This window comes from Tauraco erythrolophus, unplaced genomic scaffold (genome assembly GCF_009769465.1).
Source record: "Tauraco erythrolophus isolate bTauEry1 unplaced genomic scaffold, bTauEry1.pri scaffold_40_arrow_ctg1, whole genome shotgun sequence".
In the NCBI taxonomy this organism is placed as follows: domain Eukaryota; kingdom Metazoa; phylum Chordata; class Aves; order Musophagiformes; family Musophagidae; genus Tauraco; species Tauraco erythrolophus.
In genome coordinates, this window is record NW_028238614.1 from 1,250,326 (window position 1) to 1,260,773 (window position 10,448).

The 10,448-nt window shown below is 48.3% G+C and overlaps 1 protein-coding gene across 1 annotated transcript; it reads right to left on the reverse strand.

Annotated features, from left to right (window-relative positions):
• LOC147526046 (olfactory receptor 14J1-like) lies at positions 1-10,057 on the reverse strand. Its single transcript, XM_086630611.1, has 3 exons — positions 9,916-10,057; positions 1,488-2,155; positions 1-132 (listed from the first exon to the last, which is right to left on the reverse strand). Exons 1-3 carry the CDS (start codon positions 10,055-10,057, stop codon positions 1-3), a joined length of 942 nt encoding a protein of 313 aa, XP_086486737.1.
• Positions 10,058-10,448: the final 391 nt, after the last annotated feature.

The following is a 10,448-nucleotide window of genomic DNA, read 5'->3' on the forward strand; positions in this document are numbered from 1 at the left end:
TCAGAGGCAGTTGCAGACGCCTCTCAGGAAGTCCAAGTCAGAGGCAAACTCCAAAGATTCTTGCAGAGTTAATGGGTCCCCCTGAGGACCATCACTGGCAAAGCCTCCCCAGGTGCTGGTTACAGCAGACAACTGGAGGCAGAGATGACAGGTAGGCAAAGGCAAGGAAAAGGTGGAACAGATCCTGAGCAAACCTGGTTCCGCTGTCTTTAGCCAAAGGGCCAAGTCGTGACCCCCAGCCCCTGGGAAGGGACATCCTGTCCCTCACACGGTGCTCAGGGCCCTTCCTGGGGCACTGTGATGTGGGGATGTGCAATGTCAAGGACAGGACTATAGGACAACACCTCCCAGGGTCTCAGGTGGGGAAGGGGAGGCAATGAGACCCGGGTGCTATAAGGACAAGGGGCTTCCTTAGAGGCATCAGTGGCAGAGACACCAGCCACAGCCGAGGGGAGAAAGAGCTCATCTCTGCTGGGAGCTTCTCAGGCTTTCTTCATCCCTCTACCATCTCCACCACAGGCTGTCCCACACCTTGGTCTCACCTGAGCATCTTCCTTCCTGTTCCATCCTCCCTGACTGTTCCTGGAAACACGGAGCCTTGGGCTGATCCAGTCTCCCTCTGGGTGACTCGTTACACCACAGCACTGCCCTTCCAGTGACTTTTCTTTTTCCTCTTGTTTAGTCTCCCAGCTGCATGTTGTGTCACTATTTCTTTCTCATGCTGTTTCTTACTACAGAGAAAATCTTCATCATCTCTGAAACCACCCTTCCAGCAGTCCCAGGCTACTCCTATACTGCCTGGAGTCTCCACACTGCTCGGCCAAAGAACTCCAGGTCCATCAGCCACCCCACACAGACTATGTGCACTAGGTCCCGAACCCCACCTTGGCAGATCTCTGCTTCACACTCTCTTGTTTGTCACTACTTCTCCACAATGAGGAGCCACACACTGGGATGCACCCATTTGTGTGGGGCCACACCAGGGCTGAGCTGAGAGGTGTGATAACTAAGGTCTTTTAGATGGCCCATGCTCCTCCTAATGCATCCCCGTATGGACCTGACCTTGTTCATAGTGTCCATATGTCGTGGTTTTAGGTCAATTTGGCAACTAAACTCCACGCGACTGCTCTCTCCTCCAGTGAAATGGAGAGGAGAAATATATAATAAAAGGACTGAGGGTCGACACGAGAACAGAGGGAGCACCCACCAACCATGGTCCCGGGCAAAACAGACTCAGTTTTCCTAAAGCAAAACAATTTATTAACAGCTGCTTAAAAAGGAGAAAGGGAAACAAAACCAGTTGCTTGAGAGGACAAAGAGGAAACAAGGCCAGATCTTAAAAACAACACCTCCTCACCCTCCTTTCATTTTCTTCCTGGCTCTACCTCCCTCCACAGCAGTGCAGGGGGACAGGGAATGGGGGAATGAAGGTCAGCTCATCCATGTTGTTACTGCTGCTCCTTTCTTAAAGGAAAAGGAGTCCTTACACCATTTTCTCTTGCTCCAGTGGATCCCCTACTCATGAGGAAAAAAAAATCCAGGGCACCCTTGAGCTCCTGGTTCCTCATGCTGTAGATGAGGGGGTTCACTGCTGGAGGCACCACTGAGTACAGAAATGACACCACCAGATTTAGAACTGGGAAGGAGATAGATGGGGGCTTCAGGTGAGCAAAAACTGCAGCGCTGACAAACAAGGAGACCACAGACAGATGAGGGAGGCACGTGGAAAAGGCTTTGTGCCGTCCCTGCTCAGAGGGGATCCTCAGCACGGCCCTGAAGATCTGCACATACGACACCACAATGAACACAAAACACCCAAATGCTGAACAGGCACCAACGACAATCAGCCCAACTTCCCTGAGGTAGGAGTGTGAGCAGGAGAGCTTGAGGATCTGGGGGATTTCACAGAAGAACTGGTCAAGAATATTGCCGTGGCAGAGAGGTAGGGAAAATGTATTGGCCGTGTGCAAGAGAGCGTAGAGAAACCCAGTGGCCCAGGCAGCTGCTGCCATGTGGACACAAGCTCTGCTGCCCAGGAGGGTCCCGTAGTGCAGGGGTTTGCAGATGGCAACATAGCGGTCGTAGGACATGATGGTGAGAAGATAAAACTCTGCTGAGATCAGTAAGAGAAAGAAAAAGAGCTGTGCACCACATCCTGAATAGGAGATGGTTCTGGTGTCCCAGAGTGTTGCAGTGCCCTTCTGTGGACGGCCCAGAGTCATGACCATACACCAATATGGTTAGAAAATCATGCTCGTTTATTACAAACAACACACAGGTTATATAGCGGAATGTGGCGTGACACGACTACATTCTACAATTGGCTTGCTTAGCGTAAACACACTCTCGTGGGCTATAGTGATAGGGCAGCGCTAGCAGACCACAGGTAATAAGCTCATCCCTTTAGTCTCCTCATTGCGGTCATCGGAGAGGCATCCAGGAGGCGTGCATCTTGGCAGGCTATCAGTCTACATTTCCTTTTAAGGCCGTTAGGCTAACTTGAAGGGTAAAAGTAATCTAGTTGGTAACCTTGTGCTCTGGGGCCCAAACAGGGATTGCCCATACCCGAAAGAATATTATGGCCAGTCTCGGAGAGGAACTCCTCCACATTTCCCCCTTTTTGTTTTTGGACAATCCATAGCCCTGGCATTGCTTTAAGGAGGACCCGAGAGGCACACTTCAGGACACACCCTGCTAAGAGAATCATAAACAGCAATGCAACTAATATCGTTATGCCTTGTATGATTAATCCTTTTATCCAACCTGGTATGTTCCAACTACTGAATCAGTTTGAGAACGGGTCATCTTGTGTCATGATATGATGCATGTTACTTTGAAGGTTTGCAAGTTGCTTATGAATGCTTTGAGAGTGGTCAGATAGGTCCATACAGCACATGCCTTCAAAGTCAGTACAACCATGGCCTTGAGCTAATAATAAAAAATCAATAGCAGCGCGATTTTGCAATACAGCATGCCGGATATCATCTACATCAAGCAATAGAGAAGTGAGAATATTAGAGGTAAGATTAAATTGTTTCAATGCCCAACAAGCAAGCTTAGCCAACTGACTATTAGCATTGCCGTCAGAGGCTCCTGGAAGGAAGACAGATAGTGCTGCTATTTCAGCTGGATTCAGCAGCTGCACGTTGTCATTACAAGTGCCGTCAAATTCTTTTAGGCTCCTCTTACCCCGACTTGTTCGGGCTGTTCGTTCAACTAGAAAATCATGAATGCTAGGGGCAAAGAGAGTTAGGCGACCCAAATAGCCAGGACCACTGATAGCTCCTTGTGGAATTCCGGTCCAGGCACGATCTTCACAGATCAGAAAAATTCCAGGGGGCAGGAGCATATCGTGTGTAAATACTTTCCCAATGAGTGCTCCAGTTTTTACATCTCCCCACATCGATGTGCCGGACACATTGAAATGCGGTTTGTCTTGGAAGAAAAAGCTGCGTCCTAATTTAGCCTGATAGGCTTGCTTCAGCGTTTGGAACCAAACCACTCCAGAGCCATTTAGAAGTTGCATAGGAGGGCGAATGATTTTACATATCGCGTCGTGGCTCATCGACTGGTTCCATAAGCCAGAAACATTTTTCCATGTCCCTGGTAACAAGCTACCTAGAAGATCAAGTTCTTGCAGTCCTACGGGGATGGTCACATTGAGTGATCTAATCAAGGCAGCTTGGACTTCCGATCCTACATCGAAAGGCCAATCCCACCCACTGCAGATCCGTCTCATGCCACTGGGTTGTTGGTATGAGAGGGCAGAGGTATTGACGAATCTTTGAAACTCTGTTATGTTAGTGCTATTATTTGGCCAAAGTATTGGCACACCAATAAGGCACGTGCGAAATGGGTCAGAGGCACTTTGCATAGATAAACAGAATTGTGAGACATTGGTTTTGTTAGTCCAAGTGACCCAACTTATTCAGTGCAGTTAACGTCTGTGCCACTTCAACTCCTGGTGCAAATATTGAAGCTGCAATGATTTTAGCTGGTTTCCCAAATTCTGCTCTGGAACTGCACTAGCTATCATAAGCATGCGTGCTTTGCCTATTCCAGGTGTGTCTATGACTTAGGATCATGGTGGTATGAGGTAAATACATTCCTAAAGTCCCTATAGTACATAGATCTCCCCTTATATGCGAAGGAATACCCTAAGCTCTACTATAGCCCTACAGAAGCAGTTACTGGCATATTGTTTCCCTTTCTGGGAGTCTTACCATCTCGACTATGCCCAAGATTCCGCTGAGCAGGAGGGTGTCAATCAACAGGGTCATCATGGAGAAGGGAGGCAGGCACAGCACCTTCAGGGCGTCCCCTGTTTATCCACACAGTGTGCTCTGCAGCCTCCTTCCGCCCCGCTCTGAGCCATCCCTTTTACACCCTCAGCAGAGTCTATGACAAAGGTACTGACACGGCGTTGCCGCACGCGTGGCCAGTGCGTGCAACAAGGCTGCCCAGTATGTGCTCTGCTGGCCAACAGCGGTTTTTGCGAATTGCAACATGTTGTTCAGTAACAATCCTCCTAACTTCCTTTTTCAAAGTTACGTGCTCACAACTAGGTCCAGTTAGTAATTCTTTGTCATTAATTTGGTACCAGTCAATTCTTTTCCTTCCAGTAGCTACGGGTGGAATCCATACACCTTCCGATCGGAGAAAACACACAAAGCATATATACAAGCAACTTTCACACACACAATATACCTAACAATGAGAAACATAAGAACAGTTGATATATTAACATGAAATCTCCTATTACGAGTCTGTCCATTTGAACCATTCTCCTCATTCGGTGTTTCTGTGATCTCTGCTCGCTCTGCTAATTCTTGGATCTCCCTTTCTCTATTTGTAGTTTCAAAAGTCCTGGCTGGCTTTACGTTTCTTGCTGGTAACCAGTATGGACCTGTGGGAAAGAGAACACGAGCATACCCTCTTCCTCATGTAACCAGAGACACAGGGCCATCCCATGAGTTGAGTCCAGTTTCTTATAACATGCTGTTGATTTTTCTGCAAAAATGGCACTGGGTTTAAAATTGTGATCCACAGCCGTAGTATGTTGCCTAGAAGCAGACAGATTAAGAAGATTTAAAACATATGTGGCTTTGTCCAAGGATTCTTGTGGGGAAATATACGGAAGACTCCCCCTTTTTGTTTATCAAGCATTTGTTTTAACATTAAATGAGTTCGTTCAATAACAGCTTGTCCCGTAGGTGAATGAGGGATACCGGTAGTGTGAGTCACTCCCTGATCCTGTAAAAAGGTGCTATACTGGACCATTGTCTGTCCCAATTTTCTTTGGTACTCCCATGGTTTTCTTCAGTGTGAGCAATAGCAACAACAAAGGCAGAAAACATATCAACAGTTACATGGACATATTTAGATCAAAGAAACGATTGAATATAAGTAATATCAGTTTGCCATAATTCATTGACACATAAACCTGTTGGATTTACTCCTGCTGGAGTATTTGAAGGCACAATACGTTGACGGTCAGGGCAGACGTGTACAATCTGCTGAGCTTGATCTGCTGTCGGACCTGATGGGAAGTATCATCAACCACCAATTGACAAACTGTAGGACTAATCATCATTCCTTGAGGCAGTACAGTCCAATGATATTGTTGCGTGGGTCGTTCATTGTTAAGCACTGGAACTGAAAAGGCAAATCTAGGACAATCGTTAGGGTGTAAATAAATAAAAAAGTAAGAAAGTAAAAAAACCAGTCTTTTAAATCAATCACCATGAAATGCTAACATTCTGGAATCATAGTAGGATTTGATACACCCGGTTGTAATGTACCCATTGGTGAAATGATTGCATTAATAACTCTTAAAACTTTTAAATCTTCATTTTCCTGATTTCTTTGGGTTAGCAAATATTGGAGTAATCCATAGGGTAGTGGAGGGAATTATATGTCCTAATTTGAGCTGTTCATCGCCTAATTTTTGAGCCCACATTCTGACACCCTTTATCAAATCTGCAATTGTTTTTGCTCGATTTCTGATAGGATCAAGAGCTCGCCTGTGCAAAAAGTATTCATTTGATTCATGTCAATATGGGACAATGGATGTGCAAATAGGTTGCGAGGAGTAGGGTGTGCTATTCAATATTTCATAAATTTTCATTGGGAAATTTCCCTGTCATTCCCCCTTTTTGTTTTAAAAGCATATTCTCCAAAGTGCCATGTGAGTATCCTATGATCGGTTGCCCAGCAGGATTGTAAGGAATACCAGTAACATGCTCAATACCTCATGACGACAAAAATACATATGTCTGATAAGAAGTGTATGCCAAAGTTCCTGCAAACGTAAACCACGAGGATTAACACCATTCATTGGTGGCATGATCATATTTTAACAGTAGTACACAATTATACGATTGAGCGGGCTTGTTGTCGTGTTAAACCAAATTGTCATCTAGTAGCGTCAGCATTCTGATGGTAGAAGTCATGCAAGATTTTGCCTGCATTGAGTTCGGTACCAGAGCTGCACTCGTGAGAGGCTCAGCTCGCCTGTTCCCTCTGCTATAGGCCCTGGCAGCGCGGTGTGCGCTCGCAGATGTACCATGGAATATGCACGTTTACGGTTTTGCAACACTGATATTAACTGTTCAAATTGCTGGAACAAAGGAGGATTAGTTATTTCCCGCGATGTCGATCGAGACGATGTAAGTTAAGATGTGCTGTCTCGTGGTAAAACCCGGGCCACGGGTAGCGGCGAGGCAGCCGCTCTCCAGGCGCGGCTTGCGGGGGGAGGGGGGGGCGCAGGGGTAGCAGCGGCGGCGGGGGGCCAGCCCTGCCTCGCCTCAGCTGGGCGGGGGTGCGGGGGTGCGGGGTGGGGATGACGACCCAGCCGCCCCGTGCCGGCCGCCCCCCTTGATGTTGCTGTTGTTTTTGTTGTCGTTGTTGCGGCTCCGACCGCTCGCGCTCCGTAACTGCTGCCGACCCCTCCCGCCGAGGACCATCAGCTGCAAAAGAACCGACACGCCAGAGGAGGGCAAAGCAGGGTTAAGTTTTGGGTGGCAGGAGGCTCCTCCTTGGCCCAACGACAGCGATGACGAAGCCGTACAGTTACCACCCCCCGAGTTCCCTTGGGCTGGCACTTCCGCTTTGTGCCCAGTTGGCGCTGGAGGGGCGGCGGGCACTTCCTCTGTTGTCCTTGAGCAGGCTGGAGGCCCCGTAGGCTCTTTAGACTCAGTTTTTTTGTTCGGACACAGTTTCTCCCAGCTCCTTGGCTTGTTTCCACACTTCAGTGATAGTAGAAAAGGTGGGAGCTCGCATGCCTTTTGTTGGGTGTAAATGTCCGACCCCAAAGAACTGCGCAATACGGGAGGGTGGCGGCGGCGGTTCGTGCAGCTCGCCAGAGGTGTTATCCGGCTGCAGGGCTTCTATGGCCGCAGCAGCAACTTTTCGCTCAGCTTTGATCTCCCGCAAGGTGTTAATTACAACACGCCACGTCCGTCCCACTTCTTTTGCTGTTTTTCCCTCTTTTCCTCCCGCTAAGGTGGCCTCCCAGAGATGTTCCCCCACTTCACGCCATTCATCAACATTAAAGAGTAGCAGAGAGGTTTTACAATGTCCATTTGTTTTCGCCCACTTAATGAGGCTTTCTATCTCCTTAGGGTTAACCGTTTCTCCTCTCTTAGAGAGTATACTGGTTAACGACTTGATTGCCGCATCCGTTTCCCTCGCGGTCTTACCTTGCAGGGGTTCGCTCGGCCACTGCGAAACTTCCAGGCTCCGGCGATTCTCTTCGTCCCGTGCCCTTCCCTGCTGCACGTCCACAGGCTCCCAATACCGTATTCACGATGCTATGGAGGCTTCCGCATTTAAGCAAGTTTATCCGCATTTAAGCGCTTTTTCCGCATTTAAGCGAGTTCAGGGTCCCTGCTCATGCGCCACTTGTTGCAGAGCCCTTCTGTGGACGGCCCAGAGTCATGACCATACACCAATATGGTTAGAAAATCATGCTCGTTTATTACAAACAACACACAGGTTATATAGCGGAATGTGGCGTGACACGACTACATTCTACAATTGGCTTGCTTAGCGTAAACACACTCTCGTGGGCTATAGTGATAGGGCAGCGCTAGCAGACCACAGGTAATAAGCTCATCCCTTTAGTCTCCTCATTGCGGTCATCGGAGAGGCATCCAGGAGGTGTGCATCTTGGCAGGCAATCAAACTATATTTCCTTTTAAGGCCATTAGGCTAACTTGAAGGACAAAAGTAATCTAGCTGGTAACCTTGTGCTCTGGGGCCCAAACAGGGATTGTCCATATCCGAAAGAATATTATTGCCAGTCTCGGAGAGGAACTCCTCCATGTATTAAATCACTCTTATCTCAACCCACGGGTTTCACGTTTATCCTTTAATTCTCTCCCTCATTCCTGGGGGTGGGGGAGGGGAAGTGACCGGCTGTGTGTGGGGGGGGACAGTTCAAGCTAACCCACGACACAGGAACATCTTCAAGTAGACCCTGCAACACCTACACCCATTCATTTTTCATTCATTTGCTGTAGGGTAAGTTACATGTGACTCAGTTGTAGGTGAAGGCAGAGATGAGAGTGATCACCTCCAATGCTGGATGGACACCTTGGGTGCAATTGTCCAGGCTTCCTTTTCTACTCAAGAGAGAGAAATCAGTTGTCTTGACTGAGATGCTTTGACACACCATGTCTGGTGACCAGTTCATGCTCCAGAATTTGGCCTGTCGGTCCTGCATCACATTTCTGTCCCATATGAGATCTTCATCAACCTCAGGGCATCTGGGGGCAGTGGCCACCTCTGTGTGGGCCACTGCATCAACCTTTGAATGAAGATGTTAGACAAAAGTTGACAAAAAGGCAGAAAAGACCTTGGAGTAATAAGTATGTAAGAATTTTTCATTTTCAGAGCCTTGACACTGGCCTGGAAATTCTCCTGATTTTTTTCAGAGGACATGGCCATGGACCAGCACGGTGACTACACTTTCTCTCCTTCTATGTAAAGACAGATTTATAGAACTCGTCCCTTTTAACTGGTAATGTTGGAGTTTGCTCAAGTAGCCCCTGCTTTGGTTCCTCTCCGCCATTGGCTGTTTTCCTCGACAGTCCTGCCTTGAGGCACAAAGTCCTCAGAGACCTTGTTGGTGATAACTGAGTCAAAGAGCACACAGAATATCTCAGACCTATCTATACCTACTCTTCCTACATTTAGGGATGATCCATACTGTCCCTGCTGCTTCTTTAACTGTCCCTGAAGTAGTAACAGCTCGTTAAGGTGCCCTTGAATTTACTTTCAACTGTGTTTTGTTATAGACCATGTCCGTGCCTGGAGGATGCTCTCCCTCGTCCTGGTCATGTCCGCAGCTGAAGGTATCAGCGCACATCTGGGCTGTAGCACCTCAGGTGTAGCACCAGGCCAAGCTCTCACTTGTCTGCAGGAAAGCTGCCACCAAGGGTCCAAGGCCCCGTGTGCACAAAGGCTTGGCTTCCAAGCAGAGACATGCCGAGTGGTTGGTGGATGGAAACACAGAGGTGAAATTGATGCCAAGAGAGTGAGCCAACCCTGCTGTCCCCAAGGCCAGTGAGAAACAGGGCTGGGAAGGACAGCTCAGGAAATAAATGTTTTTTATGTCAATGGTTTCTCTGCTGAGGGCCTTTGCCAGAGGTGAAGCTGATCTCCAGGAATGACAAGGTGCTGCTGACAGGCCCACTGTGAGAACTGTTGGTCTGTTCCTTGACTGTGCTGTCCAGGGGGTGAGGAAAGGCTGATGGAGAGAAAAATCAGAAGTTTGAAAGTGTAGGCACGTGCACGGAGACTCCAGTGATGTGCTTCCTATCCATGGACTGCCCTACATCTCCTGGGTAGAGAAGGGCCAGACCGTGCCACACTGCAGTGGTGGCCATCAGTTTCGTGTGCAAAGGCACTGACTCAGTTGCTGGTCAACGAAAACCGAATCTGCCTGAGATGCCACCTGGGCTTGCCCAAAGGCACCGAATCTGTCTGCAGGGCTGTCTGGGGTGTCTGTCACACACTCGCTCTGAATGCGGATGGCTTTCCTGTACAGGACCATCGAATTAGATCAGAGATAAGGAAGAAATTCTTCACTCTGAGGGTGGTGAGGCACTGGCACAGGTTGCTGTCCTGGTTTTAGCTGGGACAGGGTTAGCTCTTCTTTTTAGCAGCTAGAAGAGCTCCGTGTTTTGGTTTTACTCAGAGGCTCGCTCTGAGAAGAATGCTGATAGCAAGTTGATGTTTGTGGTTGGACGTGAGACTGCAAAGACTTTTCAGTGTGCCGGAGTGCAGAAGCACGGCGGGATAAGGTGGGAGCATAGCCGGGACAAGGGGGACACGATTCCCCTTGTGATTTGTGGTGGAACTTAAGATTGAGGGCCAAACTGGCTAATTAGTATTCCATATCATGCAGCGTCAGTCTATCTCAGGTGCAGGATCTGGCTTTTGTC

Coding starts and splice junctions, on each gene's coding strand:
- LOC147526046 (XM_086630611.1), bottom strand. CDS start 10,057: ATGGTCCTGTACAGGAAAGCCATCCGCATTCAGAGCGAGTGTGTGACA. Junction 2,156..9,915: donor TTTCGTTGACCAGCAACTGA/GTCAGTGCCTTT, acceptor TCTCCTATTCAG/GATGTGGTGCACAGCTCTTT. Junction 133..1,487: donor CTGGAGCAAGAGAAAATGGT/GTAAGGACTCCT, acceptor CTCTGCCTCCAG/TTGTCTGCTGTAACCAGCAC.